The 24,571-nt window shown below is 36.1% G+C and overlaps 1 protein-coding gene across 1 annotated transcript in view; it reads right to left on the reverse strand.

The window, feature by feature from the left end:
• The window catches only part of FGD6 (FYVE, RhoGEF and PH domain containing 6), a 58,466-nt gene that overhangs the window by 15,266 nt on the left and 18,629 nt on the right, over positions 1 to 24,571 (reverse strand). Inside the window, exons 3-12 of the mRNA XM_026698459.2 lie at positions 16,473 to 16,629; positions 15,238 to 15,305; positions 15,114 to 15,144; positions 10,069 to 10,220; positions 9,080 to 9,236; positions 8,158 to 8,245; positions 5,553 to 5,603; positions 2,716 to 2,774; positions 2,193 to 2,264; positions 608 to 676 (exon numbers count right to left, since the gene is read on the reverse strand). Coding sequence (XP_026554244.1) covers positions 608 to 676; positions 2,193 to 2,264; positions 2,716 to 2,774; positions 5,553 to 5,603; positions 8,158 to 8,245; positions 9,080 to 9,236; positions 10,069 to 10,220; positions 15,114 to 15,144; positions 15,238 to 15,305; positions 16,473 to 16,629 — 904 coding nt within the window. The remainder of the gene's footprint in view (positions 1 to 607; positions 677 to 2,192; positions 2,265 to 2,715; positions 2,775 to 5,552; positions 5,604 to 8,157; positions 8,246 to 9,079; positions 9,237 to 10,068; positions 10,221 to 15,113; positions 15,145 to 15,237; positions 15,306 to 16,472; positions 16,630 to 24,571) is intronic.

The raw sequence follows: 24,571 nt of genomic DNA on the forward strand, positions 1-24,571 counted from the left end.
GAAATCCTACATTACTTGCTGGTCTTTAAGCTGGAATTGTTGTATTGTATGGTATTTTATTATATGGAATTTGTTGTATTGTAACTAGAATCTTGTTTTTTCTGAAGATTAATATGGTTCAGTGATTGGCTCATAAATCACAACAAGCTATCATTTCATTTTGTTTGGTTTCAGCTAAGTCAACTATGCACATTCAGTCAGTATTGTTGGTAAACAATGATCTATGGCTTAGTACAATTTTTTGCATCTTAAGCCAGATATTTAACATATTGTTAAAAGAATTATGTGATTATGAAATACATATTTGAATTGTACTTAGGCATATACCAAATACACTTCAAATATGTTATAGATGAAAAGTTTCAAATTACAAGAAGTGAGTTGCTTGAGGGAATCTTTCTCAAAAACAAAAAGACAATGAAGACCACCAACTACGGAGGAATGGTTACCTCAATTCACTTATAAAATATTAATGAAGCCACAATAAAAGAAAAACAATAGCATAAATTGCAGTGTAAATTATTCAAAACCATTAGCTGAAATTGCTAGCTGTTGGTATTTAAGTTCTCCATTAAAAACTGCTTTAGCATTAGGGTGTTCATCTTACCAAAAAAAACATTCTTGGCTGCATTACTTTCCGGGAGAGTTTCATCAATGTTCCTTCTTTCAAAAACACCTGATTAACAAACATACACACAAAATCAACCAAGATGAATATGAGTCTCCCATCTAGTAGTAATGTACCAAACTCCAGACCTTTTGATACGCCCTTGCGAATATGCTTTCCTTCTGACCTCTCGCTACCCCTGCAGCAAGAGAGTAAAGTTGCTTCTTACACAAAAAGTAACAAGCCTTACTTTCCATGTAGCGATTGGTTCTTCTTGGCAGAAAAAAGCCACTGTTTGCAGCTGGTTAGAACATTGTGTGTTGCTTTTTCCAAGCTAAGAATAAACAATCTTGAAGATTTTTCATGACTGTTTCTTTAAAAATATTTAATTTTGTGAATAATTTACTCTAAGTTATTTTCTCCTCTAGAAAACAAAAGGAGTCAAGTTTAAGAAAAACATTAGACATATTGGGTACAGAAGAAAGTTGCTTGACCTTTGGTGAAGAAGTTGTAGGAAAATTATATTGGTTTAGCTTTCATGTGGGAATATAATATTTTCACTTTGTCATTATGGGATACTAAGTGTAAATTAATTAGGAAAAAATGAATTTCAACAACTATAGAATCAGGCTGAGCATTACACAATTTACAAAAGTGAAGGGGGTCTGAATACTTTCTGAATGCACTGTACATGGAGCCCTGTTTGAAAATAGTTACAAATTCTGTAAAACCTTTGATTGTGTTGACAATGGTTCCACCCAACCTTCTTTTAGAGCTTTTGAAGATTTTTGTAAAGGCTGTTCCAGGATCAATGAAAAAGCCTGTGCTTTCAGACCTCTACGAGCTTCTTTGAATGTATATTGCATCTGGATTTTTTTAGGTGGGGGAGAGCTTACTATCTGGATAAACCTCCCCTCCCCAAAAGAAACTGCTATAGAGACATAGGGTGTCTCTTACAGCAACAGTATAAATAGCCACAAGGGTTATATTCCCTGAAGGGAGAGGGCAGTCCAATGACACTTTCCTGCAAGGGGATCAGACCTTGAGGGTTCCAGAGTTCCTTCAGACTCCTTTGTGCAACACATAATGTTTATGTAGGACATGATACTGCATTTTCTGGTGAAAAAAAAAAACCACTTGGTCCAACTTCATCGTGAGTATGTGTGTGATCCTTCTAACAAGTAAAGAAGGCTACAGAAGACAGATAGATCCCCAAAATAGGCAATGTTCATGGGATAGTAAAGCAATTTTTGCACAGGAGGAGAGGAACAGGGAAGCTGATTTATAATCCAGACTACTTTTAAAACTAGATGCTAGAAAGACAAGGCTATATTAGCTATGTAGACTTCATGGAGCACCAACAGCCACTATGAAACAGCGGACTGTGCTTGTGACATCATACTTTGCTTTGTCTCTTATAATGGTAGCACCTCTCTTGCTTTTCAAAAGGAACAGAAGTTAATATCCTAACTGGGATGAATAATTATAGGGCTTTTTTTTTTCCTTTCAGAGCTGTTAATCTGCAAAGGGAATGAGAGGAAAGACTTCAATCTATAGTTTTCCTGTGATATCTAAATGAACTTACCCTCCCAGGTTGCACGATTTCATGATGACCAGTTAAGCTGTATTGTATTTGCATAAGCTTCTGAAAATTATCCTAGAAGGTGAAAGTAGAAATGTTACTGTCTAGTTTTTAACATCTTTATTGTTTTATTTTTGTTCACTACTATATTCTTTTATTTATGAACTGCCCAAAGTTGTTGAGAGTTGAGCATTTAATAATAATCCAAAATAACTCACATGATATAAATATCAGAAATCATTCACGTGCAATTAGCCAATATGGCCATTACATCCTCTCATACACACACACACACACACACACACACACACACACACACACACATCTTTTAAAACAATTCTTGAATAAATAGCAATATTAAATATATTTCAATATAAACAAATTATCAACAGCATGTACAAATATGATATTCAATTTGTATACCTTTGAGCTTTGCGACAAAGCAATAATTCAAATTCATTATAACAAAAAATGGTGTCTGCCATTTTAAAACTTTAAGAGTTTTTACAACTGGAACACCACTTACCCCCTGTTTCATAATGTCATTTGCATGATTGGCCACTTCTATGACAACAGCAAGAGCATCTTAAAAAGAACATATAATTATTATTATATATTTTATATTGCTTTATTATATATTCAATACTTACATTCTAATTCTCCTATATAGGCACTGCTTGAAATGTATCAGAAAGAGATTACATATTCTAATTAGAAGAAAATTGGTACCCTTATTAATAAGACACTTTAAAAGCAGTCAAACTACAATAAACTTAAGGACCTCCAACCTATGGAGAAAACCTTAATGATAGTAGTTCATGAACTTGATTACTGCAGCATAGTCTATCTGTGGCTGTCTATGAAGATGATTCAGAGGTTGCAAATAGTACAAAATCAATGACCAAACTGCTAGCAAGGAAAACCAGATTTGGCAGAATATCACCCATTTTGAGTTGCTGCACCTATTATCAATTAACCTCTAGACCCAATTAAAATATTGTGTTTTAAATTTGAATGCATATGGCAGTGGCTGATGGAGCCTGCCCATTATGTAGGACCTCCAGATCATACCTGCTCAGAATTTCATCCAGGTATGTGGTAAAAAGAAACAGATCAGAAAAGGGGCTTCTCAGTGGCTTGCCCTATGCAAGGCAGCACAATGCACCCAAGGGTACACTTGGCTGTCCTTTTAAAGTAGGTTTTCTTAGCTTAAGCGGTGCTAGGAGACAGTTTGTTCTTTCACTGTAATCTAGAGTTAATTGTATTAAGTGAGACTACTGGATTGCCTCGTGCTATTTTACATAGTATTCTATATCTAGCAAAAATTGTAGCATTGGACAGTATAATTTTAATAGATAACAGATAATCAGAGTTGGAAGGGACCTTGTAGGTCATCTAGTCCAACCCCCCACCCAAGCGGGAGATCCTTCACCATTTCTGACAAATGGCAGTCTAATTTCTTCTTGAAAGTCTCAAGTGATGGCGCTCCCACAACTTCCGTGGGCAAGGTGTTCCATTGGTTGATTGTTTCACTGTCAGAAAGTTTCTCCTTGTTTTTAGGTTAAATCTCTCCTTGTTCAGTTTCCATCCATTGTTCCTTGTCTGGCCTACAGGCGCTTTAGAAAATAGCTTGACCCCTTCCTCTCTGTGGCAGCCCCTCAAATATTGGAAGATTGCTATCATGTCTCCCCTGGTCCTTCTCTTTACTAGACTAGCCAAGTTCAGTTCCTGTAACCATTCTTCGTATGTTTCCTGGTTGCTCTTCTCTGTACTTTTTCTAGAGTCTCAACATCTTTTTTATAATGTGGTGAACAAAACTGGATGCAGTACTCTAGGCGTGGTCTTACTAAGGCTTTATAGAGTGGTATTAGTACCTCCCTTGATCTTAATTGTATCCCTCTGTTAATACAACTTAGGATTGCATTAGTTTTTTGGGCTGCTGCTGCACACTGCTGGCTCATATTTAGCTGGTTGTCCACTAAGACTCCAACATCCCTCTCACAGTTACTGCTATTGAGCCTGGTTTCACCCAGTCTACATGTGTACTTTTGGTTTTTCTTGCCTCAGTGTAGGACTTTACTTTTCTCTACATTGAATTTCATTTTATTAGATATGGCCCAATGTTCTAGTCTGTCAAGATCCATCTGGATCTTGAGCCTATCTTCTTGGGTGTTAGCTATTCCTGCCAGCTTAGTACCATCTGCAAATTTGCTAAGTTCCCCTTCTATTCCCTCATCTAAGTCGTTAATGAAGATATTGAAGAATACTGGGCCTAAGACGGAACCTTGTGGGACCCCACTGCTTACTTCCCTCCATGTAGACTTAGACCCATTAAGGACTACTCGTTGAGTATGCTTTGTCAGCCAGTTGTGAGTGGTACTATCTATTCCACTTTTTTCTAGCTTACTAAGAAGTAGGTTGTGGTCTACTTTATCGAATGCTTTGCTGAAATCTAAATATATTATGTCCACAGTATTTTGTTGGTCTACTAATTTAGTCACTTTGTTGAAGAATGAAATAAGATTGGTTTGGCATGATCTGTTCTTAACAAACCCATATTTTAGAGGGAATAAAATTAAATATTTAATAAGTATATTTCAGGAAATGTTTTCAGCTTGCCCTAGAGAACTATGACTTTCTCTAAGTAGCTGCAGTTACAATCAGTATAAAACTGGCTGTATACTTAAGTTCAAACACTATGCAAACACTTAAGTGTTATCTTCCAGAATTTATTTGAATCGTTTAAATTCCTTACACAAGTTGCACATATGTTAATATATTATGGACGGCTACTTGGAATTATGGGACTTAAAACGTAACACATCTGGGAGAATACCAAGCTGGGAAGACCCCACATTGAGCATAGCATTTCTCTGCTATTCATTATGGGAGTTTCATTTTCAAACATGAAAATCTAGAAGGTCAAACTCCTTGAAAAAATAGTAGAGAGAACCTGTTCTTAAGTAAAGTCTAAGGCATTTCCTCAGAATCCGTTTTGAACTGTGCACAACCCAAAAAGTTATCTCTTCTTCCCTCTATGTCATATCACACTCAATTATAGCATCATGTCAAAAGGGGAAGTTCCAAACCCTCACTTCAGTTTCCCAAAGGGGCACATAAATCTTCTCAATTGCTTGACTACAATTAAACCATCCAGAATGGTAAACTTTATGTAGCTTTAGGATTTATTTAAGACTGATTTCTAGGCAATTACCAGAACACCTTTTCAGCTAAAATCAAAACTTTTTTGTTTTTGGAAACTCTGCTGTACTGATAAACCCATTCCTGATCTCAGAAGATTTTACATTCCTTGAGTCTGCAAGTATTTTTATTTCAATAACTAATATTCAACAAAATAATTACCCTGAGTATCTTTGAAGTCCGCTGAATCTTCTAAAAGGTTCTTCAGATAATCTGCAAGGGGAACAAAATCATGTTATTATCAAAAACAGGCATGGGATCAATAAAAATTAGTGACCTGAAATTTAAAAATATGAAGAAAAACTTTTGTACAAGCTAAACCAAGGATTTTTAACTATTGAAGGGTTATGACAAATTGAGATACAAAATACAGGCATATTGTATATGAGAAATATTTCTCTCTTTGCTACAAGGGAATCAGAAGCTTTTAGTTTCAAGGGAGAAAGAAATTATTCAAATTTCTAACAGCGCACTTTTATCATGGTGTTCAGTGACACTTTTCCACTAATAAATTGGACTGTGGTCTTACTAATAGTTTTGCTCTTGGCCACTAGGTGGCTGAGTTGAATACAGAATAATTCTAGCCCTCAAATCTGTGAAAACACAAAAGCCCCTGATTTTAAAGTGCTTGCTTTTTCTGCAAGAAGATTGCAGAAAGATGATGAAGGGAAGGGAAGAAATGGAGAGGAAGAGAGAGAACCCATTTCAGGTTCTTGCTAAAACAAAATAAAAAAAAAATATGGGCTGGTTTACAATAACAAAACTTATTGGAATTGGGCTAAATGCTTAAAATGGCATTGTCTTATCTAAATGGTAAGACATTCAAGGAGATTCTGACAAAGAAGTGGAACTGATATATTTTTATTTAATATATTTATTCCCAAACTTCCTTTCTCCTTTTCTGCCTTAATATGAGATCTATGCAGATCTCTCACACAATTTTTTTTTATTTCCATGAGATTTCCTTAAAATTCACAGTATAAATAACCCATATTCAGAATCCACTTTAACATAATTCTTTTTTTCCACATTTTTTTTTCTACATTCAAGTTTAACATGACAAAAATGTTAGGGGGGGAGGATTTATTTCTACTGAAACACAGAGATTTTGGAATATTTATTTCAAATATTTGAACTTCTAATTAATGCAAAAGTTAAGGAATACACAAAAGTGCTATTCTGGCAAAGAAGTACTATCAAAAAGAGGATATTGCAAGTAATAATAGTCTACAGAAAGAAGAGGAAGAGCAGAAGGATATGAGTAAACGGAAGGAAGGGAAATAAATGATCCTTTTGAGTCAGAAAGACCTGGAGGAACATTTTGGTCCTCTATTAAAGTAGTTCTGCTGGAACTTTTCTATCACAGATTAATCTTCTGAGCCAGAACTGTTCTAGAACCAGCTATCCTTTTCTATAGAACAAGGAACCCTGGAATATATAAAATTATGCCATTGTTTCCAAAGTATAGGTGAAACTTGTAACATGACCTAACCTGTTTATGTGACATTAGAAGGAAAATTTGCTAATTTAATGTATAATTCGGTTGAGCCCACATGCTATAAACCTACAACCATCTTAATTATTATGATTGCAAAAATACAACCCAAAGTTGTATCACATCTTGATTGACTTGAATTCTACCATTTTTACCACTACATTAAGAAAATAGCACAGGCAAAGAAGAACAAGTCATTAAGTTTTTCTTCAGCTGGAGGACACATAAAGGAAGTGGGGTTAATATAAGCTGATGCAGTTGAACCATTATACAATAGTATAATGTGTAAAAAGTACATTGTGCAGCTATTTTTTTGGTTTGACTTTCTCTAGTGTTTGTATACAATATCTTGACTAGGTAAGAGTCTTCCTAATCCTTTTCTCCGCCTCAGTTTACAAACAATTTGCTATATTATGAAGGTGCAGAAGTGGAGTGAAAAACTACCTAATAATATATTTTTATTATTAAATAAGAGTCCTGGAGACACTTTCCTACAGTACACAGAGTGTCCCCTATCTGGATCTTTTTAAAAAAATCAAATTTCTTTTAAAATTATGTTAGCAAGAATCTTGTGTTTCAATTCATTCCCATAATTTGTTATGATTGCAGTCAAAATATTGAAAACAAAATACACACGCCCAAAATTCTGTTTTCCATGCCAGTGTGGAATACAAAAATAATATTCAATTTACTGTTGAAGTTCTGTTTCATTTTTACTGAAAGCATCAACTGTGAACTTTTGGTTTAAATAATTTTAAAACACAGTTATTAATTCCAATCATAGCTATTACCCAGTGAAAGATTTACTGCATGTATAAAAATGGTTACCATTATATAGCAGTGGATGTCAAAGTAATCTATTAGGTGGACAGGAGGATCTAGAGCAGGGATATCAAATTGGATTACTTGAAAGGCTGGTTGGGGGGGAGGGGCCATCCAGGCCAAAAATGGAGTGTGCAGGGGCCGCTGTCCCCCCAAACCGCATTTTCACTAGCAGGATCAAGGGTTTTACAGAATAAAACACATCAAAAATGGCTTATGCAAAAGAATGACCATAGACTGGAAATTCCCACTTTTGTTACATAATTTTCTATTATTGCTTACCCAATTGTTATACATGCAAAATTTACTCATTAAAATAAAGAACGAAGTGATATTTTAAAACATTTAATTGGGGGGGGGATCAAATGGCCTATATAAAATACTGCTGCCCCTTTATTATACACATAATACACCCACCCACACAAATATTTTTACCTTGTAAAGCCTTACCTGTTAAAAGAAGCCTGTATTGAGGGATTCTCTGTACTGGCTTCAGCAAATAGTGTTTCAGTGCCAAGTTAGCACAGCGGGGACTCATCTGAAAAATAAAATTCTAGAATTTCCACACCAACTAACTTCATTTAAAGCAACCTAGTTTAAAATTTGCAGAGTGAGTTAATTTGAACCAGATGAAGCAGTTATCATCCTTGTGATATATTAATTTTTATATCACCAAAGAACTATTGTGGGCTGACTTCACTTTAGAAATGTCCTCTAAAAATAAATAGCATGTCATTTTGCTATGATTGAAAAAGCTTTACTGTTTTGTCTTTGCCCATTCATGAATGAGCCAAATATAATTCATCCATACTAGGCAGATACCCACTGTAAAACATTGAAGAAAATGGATATTTTTCTCCCTAGTGAAGCTGAGGCATTATGCCTTCAAAATAGATTCATGATAGATTCATAGATTTACATTCAGATATACAAAGAAACTAAACATGGAGGTGTGGTGATTTTGGCAAAATGTTTCATCTGAAGTAAAAATGGTTTTACCAAAAGTCTTGAATAATGCTAACATTTAATAGCAAAGTGATGGGGTGTTGTGATCATATTATATTAACCAAAGCTATCGTGGACCTTATAAGCATTTTAGGTCAATATTTTGACAGTTATATCAAAATATTGATATAGTTATATCAAAATATTGATATAGTTATATCAAAATATTGATGTTTTGTTTGTTAACCTTATGTTGACATATGTGCAATTTAACCTTCACAAAACCCTCATTCATATACAGTATATACTATATCTGGAAAAGAGATATGTGCATTTTATATCCTGAACTTACAATACATAAAACTGTCCTTAAACCCAGAGTCTGTAGAGGGGATGGAAACCAATATATTTGAAAAGATTAAATTACCTCAAATTCTCGAACAACAGCCGCAAACCCAGGGTTCTTTTTACAATGTTCATCAAGGAGGGCTATATTCCTATCAAATTCTTTTATGTAAGTTGAATACATCTTTAAGTAAGGCCCCTTTTTCACAAATATATCAGCAATTCTCTGATGGTCAATCCTAGAATTCAACACAGTGAAACAATTGGAATTTGCAGCTGAAGAATGCAACACAGGTAGTCCTCAACTTAAGACCACAATGAGACCAGAATTTCCACTGCTTAAACATAACAGCTGTCGAGTCACACCCAATTTATGATCTTTTTGCCATGATTTTTAAGTGAATCACTGCAGTTGTTAAGTGGCACATAGTCATTAAGTAAAACTGACTTCCCCAATTTTCCAACTTCACCTGTGAGAAATTGGCTGGGAAGGTCACAAATGGTGATTCCAGGATGCTGCAGCCATGCCAGTTGCCAAGTGCCCAAATTTTGGTCACAAAACTGTGACGATGTTGTCATGGTTGTAAGTGTGAGTACTGGTATTGGTGAGTGCTTTTTTCAATGCAGTTTTAACTTTGTATGGTCATTAAATGAATGGTTATAAGTTGAGGACTATTTGTGTATGTGTGTGTTTGTGTGTGTGTGTGTTTCTCTTTCTACCCATTCTGTCTTTATATATTCTGCATCCAGAAGTCAAGGAATCTCAAAAGAGGCCACACTCAGATCTAGGTATTCAGAGATAGGTTTCTTTGAAAATTTAATCCAGTTGCTGTAATAAACTCAAAATCAAAGGGAAATTACTTTCAACATATTCCAGAATATATTCCAAGTAGCTACCTAAATTCAAAGGGCTCCCAGTAGCTTGTGAACGAAATCTAGGCTTTAGACAATCATCTTATTCTCTACCCTAAATGTTATTGGATGTCTGGAACTATTCAAGATAGACATTCTATCAATCTCCACGAGAAGCAAAAGGTATAGAAAGAATGAGAGAGATAAAGAAAATATTACCAATGAGAAAGGCGTTCTTCTAGTTCTCTCAGGAGATCCCTATTAAGCTCATACAGCTGAGGTAGATAGTACAAGATCTGATTCAGGATCTTCTCTTCAATTACTGGCTTTCCAAACTGTCTAGAAGCATGTGCCACTGAATCTCGAAAATCCTATTACAGAGCAAGTGAGAAACATATACACATACTTTGAGAAACCAGTCTTCAAACAACAATGCAGGTTGCATTTCTTTCTTTTGTACAGACACTGATTATCCATTTACCCAACTTTCTAGAACCAGATAAGCAATCCAAGGTAAAATAGACTTTGGAAACAAGCTTGAACAAAATATAGATTCAATCTCTTGGAAAGTTTGCTTTGAAAAGACATGACTAATTCTATAAACCATTTCTCTGACTTAGTAAACTTCTATCTTAATTATATTGAAAATATATAAAGTAATTTTATACAACTTTAACTCTCCTTGTTTCCTGAAAAGAAAGCAGTAAATTGTAGTTTGGCAGGAAGGATTATTTGTAAAAAATTCTTCTATAGAACACTTTTTCCAAAAAGTTGTCAGTAAGATGTTTTATTATACACTTTAAATACATTTGATTCACTTATAAAATTAGAACACAACTTTATAAGTCTGATGTGATAAGGAATATACTGCATGAATTACAGCACTGATTATTTCTTGTGGCCTTCCAAGAGTTTCCGAGGAAAGTATCGTTAAAGTAGGTTGTATCAATTCAGGTTGAAATTTTGAAATACCTTAGTCTGTCCAGGATTGTAGATTTTGAAGATTTATAGAGCAAGTAGTAGCTGTAACATACATAACTCTTGATGTTCCATATTAGGGTTGCGCAAGGACCATTCAGTTAAAGAAATGGTTTTTTAAAAATGATTAATCCTGTGTTGTGACAGTAGCCAGTATTTTATGATCCTAGAGCATGTATCAGAAAAGCCGACCCCCACCTTCCATTCTAGAACATTAGAACATGACCACAAAGAATCACTCATGCCCCAATCATCTCCTGATTGGATTACTGTTAACATGCTCTACGTTGGATTACCCTTAAAAAGTATTTGGAAGCTACAACTGGTACAGAACACAGAAGCGTGGATAGTTCTGAATGCCCCTTGGATGGCATATATGACAAAGTACGAGCTGCACTGGCTGTCAGTTTGATTTCAGCTTCAATTCAAGATGTTAAATGTTATCCCTAAAGACCTTTCTGGGTCCAGGGTATCTGAGAAATTGCCTTACTCTGATCAGATTAGCCCATCCCACTTGATCCAGCAGAAAGGACCTAATTCAGATCCCAATGGCCAAATAATTTTGGCTGGCAAAGTTCAGGAAAAGAGCCTGGATAAATAAATAGGTGTGCATTACTCAAGGCTTCACTCCACTTTTTCTGTCTAAAATGCTGCAGTTTGTACGACTCTGGACTCTGTACATTTTACTCCTAGTAACTGCCAAGTATTGCACTAGATCAGGAGTGTCATTGAGGGCCACATCAGGGTTGTATTTTACCTCAGGGAGCAGGGGTGGGCATTGTCACTCATGTCAGGGGGGGCTATTATGGCTGTCAGCAAAAACAGGCTCCCGAGCTCTGTTTTTGGCTGCAACGGCATCCTGCAACTCTCTGCCAGCGGAAACAGAGCTCTATTTTCACTGGCAGAGGGTACCACGGACCTTTGCTGTTTCCAGGGCGGCCCCGCGGGCCAGATCTAAGAACCCCAGGGTCCAGATCTGGTCCCCCAGGCCTTGAGTTTGACACCCCTGCACAAGATGGAAATTTGGGAAAAGTAGTATAAAATTATGCCATGTTGTGTCCTGCATATAAACATGTGTAGTTATTTGACAGACTTGCTGGTAATTCCTGTATCTGTGCTTTTGATCTAATTATCAGACCATGGTCAATTGGTTCTGCTATATATTAGAATAGCCACATCATAGTTGAGAATCTTTTGTCAGCTGGCTAGGTCCTTGGAATTGACTCCTACTTGAATAACATTTGGAATTAGGTCATTTAAATTATTAAAAGTGCAGCTATTCATTTGAATATATAGATGTTATATTAGTACAGTATATGTCCGTGATAAGTGAACCTATGGCATGCATGCCACAGGTGGCACCCAGAACCGTTTGTGCAGGCACGCAAGCCCCAGCCAAACTTACCTGCATCATGCAAGCACGCGCCTCCCAGCTGATTTTCAACCTATTTGAGGCCGTTTTCACCCTCCCAGAGCCTCTGCAGCCCTGGGAGGCTGAAAAACGGGCCCCTTTAGTCCCTTCTGGTATTTCCAGAAATTACCAGAAGTGACTAAAGGGGCCTGTTTTTCAGCCTCCCAAGGTTGCAGAGGCTTCCCTTGAGCCCCCAAAAGTGCGGAAACGGCCTCAAATGGGCTGAACATCACCTGGGAGGCACGCGCGTGCACAGTGCAGGTAAGGGGGGTGTTGCGCATGCATGTGCAGGGGCGGGGCACATTGCATTGTGGGTGCGGCGCACATGCACGTGCACCATTTTGCACATGCACATTTTCAGCACACCAGAACAAAAAGGTTCGTCATCACTGGTATATGTCACGGATTTATTTTATATCACACTTATGATTTACTGTAATGTGTTACAATATTGTTTCATTGTGTTGATATTTTTCTTATAAACATATGATGAATAAAATTACTACTGTTGCTATTTTATGGAGAAAAAAATCTATTTACATATATGATCAGTTGGAGTTGAAAATGACTTGATGGTACATTATCAATCAATCCTACTTATTGTTTTTATGCAGATCTCCTAGCAAAATAGCTACATTACCATACAGAGTTTATCTAACAGGAGTTGTGTTTTATAAAATGTTTAGTTCTGCTATGTTTAAATTGCTTGGTATCTCTCCTGCAAAAGGTAGATCTGACTAAATTACATATCAATCTATATTCATTATTAAAATGTATATATCGCTTGTACAATATTCTATCACAATTAGTAAAATATACCACCTACAAACCAAATGATTCTTGTGCAAATCTAAATACACACTAAATAGAGAATTATTTGCCCCCACATCTGCCAATTTGAAATGGAATAACTGCATGCTTTTCAATGAAAATAAGGTACAGCAATTATATACACAGATGCACAGCTGTTTGAAACATTGGCTTGCGCACAATTTAAAAAACAGTGCATCAGAGGAATAAATATTGGTAGGTTTTCACTTTTTTTTTTTAGTTTCTTGTAACCTCCTTTTAACATTGCATGACCTAAAACTGGAATGGAAAGGGATGGAGATGCCTCTTGGTATTAAAGCCTAAAGTACATTAAATTCCAAGGTAAAACAGATAGATGGCTTTGTCCATATGGAAATAAAGTTTATTCATACAATGGGGGCCACATTTAACTAACTTCTTGCATTCTTGGCGGTTTATGATCTTTAGATACAAAGAAATAAGCCAACTAACTGGCAATCTGCAGGCCAGATACATCACATGCAGGCCACGTCCACCCTGGCTTCACAAAGGCAAAAAGCGTTGCGATACATCATGATCTGGCCTGTGATGCAATCGAGTTTGACACTCGTGCATTAAGCGAATAAACAAGCACAAAGTGGTTTCCAAAGGAATCCCTTTTAAACTAGTGTCTATTTGCCCAAATTCTAAATTTTCATTTGTTCTTGCTGCTTATGAAATCAAATGTTTTGCTAAAATTATATATCTAAAAATGAATAGTAAGCAATTTATAGGATGACACAATAAGAAAGACAAAGAATAAAAAATAAATAAAAGTGCTATTTGAAAATTGGAAAGATCTTTTTAAAAAAGAACTGTGTAGAGCTATCAATTTGAAATATAAACTTTTAATAGCCCATTCCATCAGTTTTAATAGTGATCATGTAATGAAGTCTAATTTTCTGCACAAACAAAAATTTAGATTGAGCTCTTTAAATATGCATCCAACTTCATGCTTTTAGCCTTACTCTTCAAAATATAAAGGAAAATAGGAGGTAGAATCTTTGCTTTAAATTTTGTGAAGGTATTTTAAATTTCACATGTGATAGGCTACAAAATTAAGAAATTCCAAACTGTCAAGCAGCCTGGGTCTCTGAACTTTGCCAAAAGAAAAGAAAAATCTCAACAGTCAACTTTAAGCATAGGTGCCTAATAAGTCAAGCTCACATACTTTTGGTAATACTCGAATATGCTCGGGTAGGGGGAATGGGACAGTTATTTAAAGTTTAGTTAAAGTAATACTATCAGAATATTCAAGTCTTATTGTATATTTCTCCATCACTAGTTTGACTGGGGTTTTTAACACATGTAAATAAAGCTTAAATATTCTAAGAGTGAAATAAATAACAATATATTATTTTGCTATTTTCCACTGTCTAATAGCAATATGTAACATTTGTTCCCAAAGCACCTCATAAGAGATTATATTCTGCTCTCATTTAATTGCATAAATTATCATAAACTATGTCCACTTTTTATAGGCTTATGGATCACAACTATGATTAGATTAAATGCATATAATAACATTATACCATATAGTTATATTATATTTTCCTAATAGCAATAGCATTTTGACTTATATATATCACTTTACTGTGCTCTCTAAGCGGTTTACAGAGTCAGCTTATTGCCCCAACAGTATGAAAGTTCACCTATGTACACACAAATGAAGAATGTTGAGATGTCAAAAACAAACCTCTGGTTCTACTACATTTTGACCTTTCTGAGAATGTATATGAATTCCTTTCTGTCTATCATGTGCTTATTTTCAGCATTGTTAGATCTGAATCTAAAGACTTAAGAACATCCTATTTCAAACAGGACTTGGTCCTGTCTACGATTCAAAACTTTTACAGACTTTGGATCAAACATCTTGACTTCCCTTCTGTTTTAACTTGTTAGCAGAGTTCCATGAGATTTAGGGTGGAGGAGAAAGAGGAAAATTAAAGAGGAACATTTTAACAATCCTAGTTTAAGACAATTTTTTAAAGAATTACAGAGATGATTAAACTAACATATGTTTATAAAAGTAAAATTAAATACTTACAATGTGCAGGAGCTTTAGAACATCTACAAACCTATTGCCAAAAGAAGAACAAAAGTATCTCAGTAGAAAGGGAGAGGAAAGGTAAGGGAAAGTAGATTTAATTAAGCACCACACAGATACTTACACTTTCTCTGAGCTCATGATTTCCTTAGCAATATGATAAACCTTTGTTTTCTTCTCAGCTACCCTAAACTAAAAATAAAAGCAAATATTTTAAAAATCAATATAAGAAGAGTAAAAAAGCAATATTACTGAATAATGTGTATTTTAGACATTAATTTTTTACACATAAAATGTCTCCTATAATTTTAATGCATGCAGCTCTATTGTCTATATTCAATTGCATAATATTCCATATGCAGGTAAATATTCAGTTATTATAATGATTGATAATATATTATAATTGGAATATTATAATGACAACTGGTTCCATTTCTACACATTTCTTGATAGATAAGATAGATAGATATTTGTTAAGAACAATAATAAGAATTGCAGTAAATTAATTTAGAATAGAAAAAGTAAAACAGAAAGAATGAACAAAAAGTTAAAAGTGCAATAAGAAAATACAGGTAGTTCTCAACTCATAACTATTTGTTTAGTGACTGTTCAACGTTACAGGGGCAGTGAAAAGGTGATTTATGACTGTTTTTCACACTTACATCTATTGCAATATCCCCCATGGTCACAAGATAAAAAAATCAGATGCTTGGCAACTGGCATGTATTTATGATAGTTGCAATATCCTGGAAACATATGATCACCTTTTGCGATCTTTGACAAGCGAAGTCCATCCGGGAGCCAGATTCACTTAACAACTATGTTACTAATTTAACAACTGCAGTGATTCACTTAACAACTGTGGCAAGGAAGCTCATAAAATGGGGCAAAACTCACTTAACAACTGTCTTGCTTAGCAATGGAAATTTTGGGCTCAATTGTGGTTATTAGTTGAGGACAACCTGTAGAAGAAATAGCAAGAGATAAAGAAAGAGATAAAGAAAAAGCCATAAAGAAGTGGCTTCTGATATTCTTTACAGCAGTTAGAAATATATTTTAGCCTCACTCTTTAAAATTACTTCATGACTTTTTTTTACTATCTAGCCTGTCAAATCATCAAAACCATAAAACATGTTCATTTTTTTCATTTTTTAATTAAAAACTTGGGGTTTTCCAAGTCATAAAAACTTAGGAAAGGGGGTTTCCAGTCATCAATAAATATAAATATTGTCTTTTCTATAATAAAAGAAGTCATGGCATATCTTTTTTTCTATTGCTTTCATTTTTTCCAATTGTTAACAATATCCTCTAAACACTCATTGACAAAATAGATTATTTAACTAAATGTTTTAGTCTTACTTGCTTGTTTTCTTGTGCATCAGACTCCCCTTTACTGGAGTCTGAATTTGTATCATCCTCATCCTCATCCGAGCTGTTCACATCTCTTGGCATTATTTCATCATCTGAATGTATATCTTCTAACATTAATTCTGATCCATCACGTTCTGTTGATGACCTACAATATTGTGCAACATAAGCAGAGTTCCATTTAATTGTTGGCTAAAGCACAGAATGCTATTCACTATTGAAATCTATTAACTATTAATACAACTAATGCAATCTTCAAAGAAAGAAATAAGTTTCATAAAAGAACACAAATCTTGTTCAAACACAATTGTTAACGTGATCATCCAAGCCTCTTTACAAATTACCTTGTTTGGTGGATCTCTTAAAAAAATCTTCACTGATAAAAACATTTCTCACGATATCATTCATTTTTCTGTCCCACAATGAGAGAGATGTGTTATTATTTTCTGATGACTTCAAAATCATGTTTACCCATACTCACTTTCAAACAAAAGCATATTGATATTCGAAGTTTTCTGAAGGCACAGTTAAAATATGTTATCCAAATGTTAATGTTATCTGTTCTATTATATAAGTATTAGCCAGCTCAGAACGTAAAATATACTTTCTTAGTAAATAAAAACACCTCAAAATATCATCATTGTTCATTAGCTGTATTTACCTTAGTCAGATTATCTTATATACTGATCTCCTGTAATAATATCAAATAATGAAATGTTTTAAATGTTGCATAAAAGGAACCTTACCAAATATTTTGGAGTAGCATACTAGTAAGCACATTAAGTTAGCATCAAAAATATGGCATGGCATTACATTCTGAATTAAGAATAAAATTGTATAAACTAGTTTAACAACATCAGCACCCCTAGCAGACAGTGTTGACTTTTGCCTTGTGCAAAGCACAGCTATGCTGCTGGAAATAAAATATGAAAATTGAAATTAATTGCCCGAAGTTGTTTTAGAATTAAACATCCTCTAATATTCCAGGTTCTAGTCTGAAATATTCAGGTACAGAGTGGATGTGTTACGTGGCATGATGATTCTGGAACACATTATGTAGACAATAAGAAGCTTAACTAAAATGTGGTTTCATTCTAATTTAGGGTGTTGTGAGAACTGAGACAATTGAGGGTTATTTGCCTAAGGAATGGCCCTAAGCCACAGCTCAAATGGCATAAATCATAGATTTTCAAACTGCAGACATAACTGAAAGTATCAAAAGTGCCTCAGGAACCATAATTGATCTTAGGCTTCTGAGAATTAATAAATTATGGGTTTTATATCTGCTTCCTGCATAAAGAAATTTAAATGATCAACAATCTGTAGTTTTAAAATTATTATTCATATTATAGAGAATTATTTTTGGTATATGCATACACATAAATATAATCAAAGTAGTATATTTCATTAGTAAAACCATTGGTTTTATTCATAAAGAGTTACAAAATTCATTTTAGAGAATTGTGATAACTCAAAGTCTGAGAACCCCTGCCATAAAATAAAGATATTAGACATATGCAGCTATATTGGAAAGCAGAGCAGAAGGCGCAAATGTCAAACACCCAGAAAGGCCAGATTTGTGGTTACTCAATTTCTCACATACTGATTTCAAGAGAGACCTGTCAAAAAAGGATAATTCTGAATATCAATGTATTTCAATATGTAAGCTAAAAATATAAGCATACGAGGCTCAATTAAAATACTCCCACATTGTCATGTTAAGGATTACCACACAGTAAGGTTTTTGGGTTTGGGGGGGTTTTTTTGGAAAGAGAAACTTCTGCATAAGCAGTCATGTGAAATAAATCACTACTGAGTCATTACACTGTTCTTTGATGAAAAAAATGGCTTGTCACAGCTTGTAAACCAACACGTCTTCTCATACCTAGAGAAAGCATTCTGGTTTGCTGAATGTAATTACTTGATTTTACTTTAAAGCAAATTAACTCAATTAAATAAAAGAATACTGCACTAGATTTTTGCTATGTTAACTTCAGAAGACAATTTCATTCCAGTGACTGTCGAGACAGATGCTCTTTGTCTTGATCTGCTTCTAATAATCATGTATAGCTTTTCCATAGAAAACCAATAATCTATCTGATCCCATCTGTCCAAATTTATCTGTTGAATTCCCTTTCTTCTATTTCCTCAACCTGGCTCACATAATTTATTATCCAGCCAGATGGTCCAAATATGCAAGTTTTGTCTTGCATATGTGGTTGTTTGTTCTTGCAGTCCACAATACACTTATTCTATTTCAAAATCAATAATTCAAAGCAGATGTAAAAGTATGTAGATCTGGTTTGAGTAGGAAGATGGGAGCTATGAACCAATAAGGGAGGGAAGAGTATTAGCCAGTCCTGGGAAAAAGGAAAAGCCTTGGAGAAAAACTCATAATAGCCCCGCCTTGATTTTGTTGCTCTAAAAATGTGGTAGAGTGAAACTGGTATCTTTGAAGTTTTTGCTATGCTACCTTTCAACAAAGAAGAGATTGCTGAAATTCTTGGTTTTCTATGTGTCCTTGCCTTCTTCAAAGGACTGACGGTATAGGTAGTCCTCAACTTAGAAGAATTAATTTAGTTATCGTTCAAAGTTACAATGGCATTGAAAAAAGTTCAATGTGACTATTTTTCACACTTACAACTGTGGCAGTATCCCCATGGTCACATGATCAAAATTCATATGCTTGGCAACTGATTCATATTTATGACAGTCGTAGCGTCTTGGGTTGCATATGATCACCTTTTACAAACTTTTGACAAGCAAACTCAATGAGAATGCCGGATTCACTTAACAACTGTGTTACTCACTTAACAGCTGCAATGATTCATTGAACCAACTGTGGCAAAATAGGTCGTAAAATGGGGCAATATTCACTTAACAACTGTCTAGCTTAGCAATGTAATTTTGGGCTTCCCTATGGTCGCAAGTCGAGGACTACCTGTAGTCTAATTTCTCTCACTTTTTCTTAGTGTCCAGTTTTCACAACCACTGGAAGATAATCACTTTTATGATTTTTCTCATCATGGTATGGCATCATCCTCCAAGATGTTATATGTTTTTGTTATTAATTTAGTTCTTAGGATTAATTTTCTCTTTGCTTCACCATTTTTATCTGTTTTAGAACAGAAGAAAATAAAACTATCATTCTCTTCTCTGCTATCAACCGTAATTAATTTCAGATATTTAAATTCACACGTTATTCAGGCAATACATTGTTTTGAAACACGGGCTAAATCTACTTTTTACAGATTTCATTCTTTAATATTTAAGGGGACATAGTTATAAAATCATAAGTTGTTTGTAGACTGATCATGGTAAATAATGAAAAAGAGCATGGTAAGTTCATTAAAACGAATAATTTTTCCTTCTTCTTTTCAAATCCATTTTTTGCATCAAATCTATTAAATTATAAATTCTGAAAACAAAAACTTAAATATATATATATATTTCAGAGAAAACTGACCTTGATCATTTTTTACTGAACTGGTTATGTTCAAGGTACTACACTGCTCAAAAAAATAAAGGGAACACTTGAATAACACAATGTAACTCCAAGTCAATCACACTTCTGTGAAATCAAACTGTCCTCTTAGGTAGCAACACTGATTGACAATCAATTTCACATGCTGTTGTGCAAGTGGAATAGACTACAGGTGGAAAGCATAGGCAGTTAGCAAGACATCCCCAATAAAGGAGTGGTTCTGCAGGTGGTGACCACAGACCACTTCTCAGTTCCTATGCTTTCTGGCTGATGGTTTGGCCACTTTTGAATTCTGGCAGTGCTTTCACTCTAGTGGTAGCATGAGACGGAGTCTACAACCCACAAAAGTGTCTCAGGTAGTGCAGCTCATCCAGGATGGCACATCAATGCGAGCTGTGGCAAGAAGGTTTGCTGTGTCTGTCAGCGTAGTGTCCAGAGCATGGAGGCAGTACCAGAAGACAGGCCAGTACATCAGGAGATGTGGAGGAGGCTGTGGAGGGCAATAACCCAGCATCAGGACCGCTACCTCCACCTTTGTGCAAGGAGGGACAGGAGCACTGCCAGAGCCCTGCAAAATGACCTTCAGCGGGCCACAAATGTGCATGTAGCTGCTCAAACAGTCAGAACCAGATTCCATGAGGGTGGTATGAGGGCCCGACGTCCACAGGTGGGGGTTGTGCTTACAGCCCAACACCATGCAGGATGTTTGGCATTTGCCAAAGAACACCAAGATTGGCAAATTCGCCACTGGCGCCCTGTGCTCTTCACAGATGAAAGCAGGTTCACACTGAGCACATGTGACAGGCATGACAGGGTCTGGAGACGCCATGGAGAACCTTCTGCTGCCTGCAACATTCTCCAGCATGACCGGTTTGGCAGTGGGTCAGTAACGGTGTGGGGTGGCATTTCTTTAGGGGGCCACACAGCCCTCCATGTGCTCGCCAGAGGTAGCCTGACTGCCATTAGGTACCGAGATGTGATCCTCAGACCGCTTGTGAGACCATATGCTGGTGCGGTTGGCCGTGGGTTCCTCCTAATGCAAGACAATGCTAGACCTCATGTGGATGGAGTGTGTCAGCAGTTCCTGCAGGACGAAGGCATTGATGCTACGGACTGGCCCGCCCGTTCCCTAGACCTGAATCCAATTGAGCACATCTGGGACATCATGTCTCACTCCATCCACCAACGCCAAGTTGCACCACAGACTGTCCAGGAGTTGGGGGCTGCTTTAGTCCAGGTGTGGGAGGAGATCCCTCAGGAGACCATCCGCCACCTCATCAGGAGCATGCCTAGGCGTTGTAGGGAGGTCATACAGGCACGTGGAGGCCACACACACTACTGAGCCTCATTTTGACTTGTTTTAAGGACATTACATCAAAGTTGGATCAGCATGTAGTGTTTTTTTTCCACTTTAATTTTGAGTGTAACTCCAAATCCAGACCTCCACAGGTTGCTAAATTTGATTTCTATTGATAAATTTTGTGTGATTTTGTTGTCAGCACATTCAACTTTGTAATGAACAAAGTATTTAATAAGAATACTTCATTCATTCAGATCTAGGATGTCTTATTTTTGTGTTCCCTTTATTTTTTTGAGCAGTGTATTTTATAAATATCTGATTAGTGTTATCATACAGTTTATGTTTTCTAGAATTAATTTATAATTTATCTGTAAAAAGCAGTAGCACTTCTATTGGCCAAAGCAAACTCTCTCTTGAAATAATACCTTATTTAGATCAGTTAAAAGTTTAAAATGTATTCATCAGCTACAAATCCTATGCCAGAAAAGAAGGAGACTTTTGCATCATTACACATTTTCTGTTACTTGAATGACAGTTTCCTGTCCTCACTAAATAATTTGATTTTAACTGATATCTTTTACCATATGATATGTTTCTATGGAATTTGGATTGATCTATATATTCTCTCAAAAGTACCACAGATTATTAGTCATTTTCTGGAGACAGACAAAAATACTTAAGTAGATTTGATTTTAGCACTTTTTCTTAACTATGGATTTAAAGTAGATATAGATGTATTCCAGATGTATCCCATAAATAGATTTGATTATATTTTGCCAATAGTTTGTACTAAAAAAACCTTTTACTTTGAGAGCTGACCCCAAATTTACAGTCAAGCAATATCTGATTATCAACCAAATTCTCACAGGCTATATATACATTTTCAGTTGACAAACAATTCCTGAGGTGTCAAAAAAGTTAAGGCTATGTCACATGTTTTTTTTTTAAAAAAAGCAATAGTTTTAACATGGCATCATATAATGCAATTATATGCAATTACATACAGTGCAATTTATTATACCTATTTCATTAGGTATAATAAATTGCACTATATGTAATTAGGTATAATAAATTGCACTATCTGCCATGTTTAGCAGAAAATTAAAGGAAAAAAGGACAAAAGATTAAAAAGATGGAATAAGTCCCATCCTACACAATAAAATCGTAAGTGCGCTGCATTTGTAAAGCATGAATAAAATAGTATCTAAAAACTTCCAAATGTACATTTCCAAAAATTAAACGTTAAAACACATTTTATATCAATTCAGATATCATGTTTCTCACAAAATAAGGCCGGGCCTTATTTTTTTTTTTGAGCTCTGAAAAAAGGGCTAGGACGTCTTTTCGGGGGTGAATTAATTCCCCCCGCCCCGCACACAAGCGCCGTCTCCAACAACGGCATCTGAGTCGCTCCCACTTTCCCTGGTCCCCGTAACAACAGGAAAAAAAAGATTTTGAAGTACCAGGGAGCGCCGCACACTGCATTTTGATTTAATCCCGAGTGACTGGGTGGGCGTGAGAAGAGTCGAGCGAGAGTCTCTGCTGCTGCTACCCTTGGTGCTCCAGCCTCGGGCTCTGCAAGTTTGCAAAAGTCCTGGTGCACAGCCCGTTCCTGCATTCCAAGTGCCCAGGCCGAGCTGCAACTGTCCCTCTCTCACCAGTGCCGTCTCCAATAACAGTGGCAGCAGCGGCGAGAACCGTGGAAGCGTTTCAGCTGCTTCTCGGGTGGGGGAGCTGCCTCTATAATTTCCACGGTTCCCGCCACTGCTGCCGCTGTTATTGGAGACTGCACTGGCGAGAGGGACAGCTGCAGCTCAGCCTGAGTGCATGGAATGCAGGAACAGACTGCGCACCAGGACTTTTGCAAACTTGCAGAGCCCGAGGCTGGAGCACCAAGGGTAGCAGCAGCGGAGACGCTCGCTCGGCTCTTCTCACGCCCACCCAGCCGCTCGGGATTAAACCAAAATGCAGCACGTGGTGCTCCCAGGTACCTCAAAATCTTTTTTTCCTATTGTTACGGGGACAGGGGAAAAGCTGGAGTGACTCAGACGCTGTTGTTGGAGATGGCGCTGGCGAGAGAGGCACTAGCACCAGTGAAAACCAGGGAAGCTACAGAGGCCTGAGAAGCAGCTGAAACGCTGCCGGACATCCACGCCCACGCCGCCCGCCAGCTGACCCGGGTAAGGGAGCCCTCTGTGCGCCACCATGGTGTTAGGAGTGGCTGACGGTAAGGCGTAGCTACCTGCAGGGCACTCCTAATGGAAAGATCCCCCTGCCTTCCCCCCCTCAATTTTGCATGTTTTAAACTAGGCCTAAATTTGGGGGGAGGGGCTTAATTTCATTTTATGCCTAGAAAACATGCTGGGTCTTCCTATTGAGGGGGGGCATATTGTTGGAGAAACACAGTATATATTCTGTAGTTTGTAAAATAAATTACATTATCGTTGCTTTCTTAAACAGTCATCTTTCTAAATTTCAATCTTTAGCTCTTTATGTCCCAAAAAAGGAACTATAATTTAACATTTATACAATTTCATATTTTTGCATTCTGTCCTATGACTCCTAATTTTAGTGCAATTTCTTAACATTTGTTCAAGTTTTATATGACATCATTTCTCAATTCAAAAGCTGAGTTATCTTTATTTTATACTACTTTGCTTCCTCATCTGTCTACTGACAGTGCAAAAAATGCAGAAAATAGAAAGTTTCATAGTAATATGATGTTCCCTCAAAAGTAAAAATATCTTTTGTAATGCAGATAATACCAAATGAAAGTTCTGCATATTTATATCAACACAGATCATAGAAGCAATTCAGGAGCAAACATGACAAAATGATTTCCAAGTTATTTTATTGTTCAAAACAACATGATCTTTTTTTTTTTAAAGCACAATATCAAAACATCAGGAATGCATACTACTTCAAGATAGGACTTCTATACCTTTTCAAATGTTGCCATTGTGTGCTACAGATACTATGCTATTCTTGCCAGGAAAAGCCCATCACTGGTATTCCTTCATGTTAATTAATGGTATGCTGTCAACTTATGCTTATCCTGGGAACCTATTCATCAGTACTAATGAGCTTCACATTATGAAGGAATTTGTTTTCTTTGCTTAAATACAGATAAGAATAGCCCTGATTGCTGCCATAAGGATCTTTAGAGAAATACTCTTACTATAACACATAATTGCTTTTAAGTTTTGTAACTTCAGGCTTCAAGAATAGAGGAGTATGAATTCAATGTTTCCTATATAAGCTTGTCATGGAGAAAGCTAGCTATTTGAATTATTCTCTATATGTGCA

The sequence above is a fragment of the Pseudonaja textilis genome, chromosome 5, assembly GCF_049901715.1.
Source record: "Pseudonaja textilis isolate UNSWEBS1 chromosome 5, rPseTex1.2, whole genome shotgun sequence".
Taxonomy (NCBI): domain Eukaryota; kingdom Metazoa; phylum Chordata; class Lepidosauria; order Squamata; family Elapidae; genus Pseudonaja; species Pseudonaja textilis.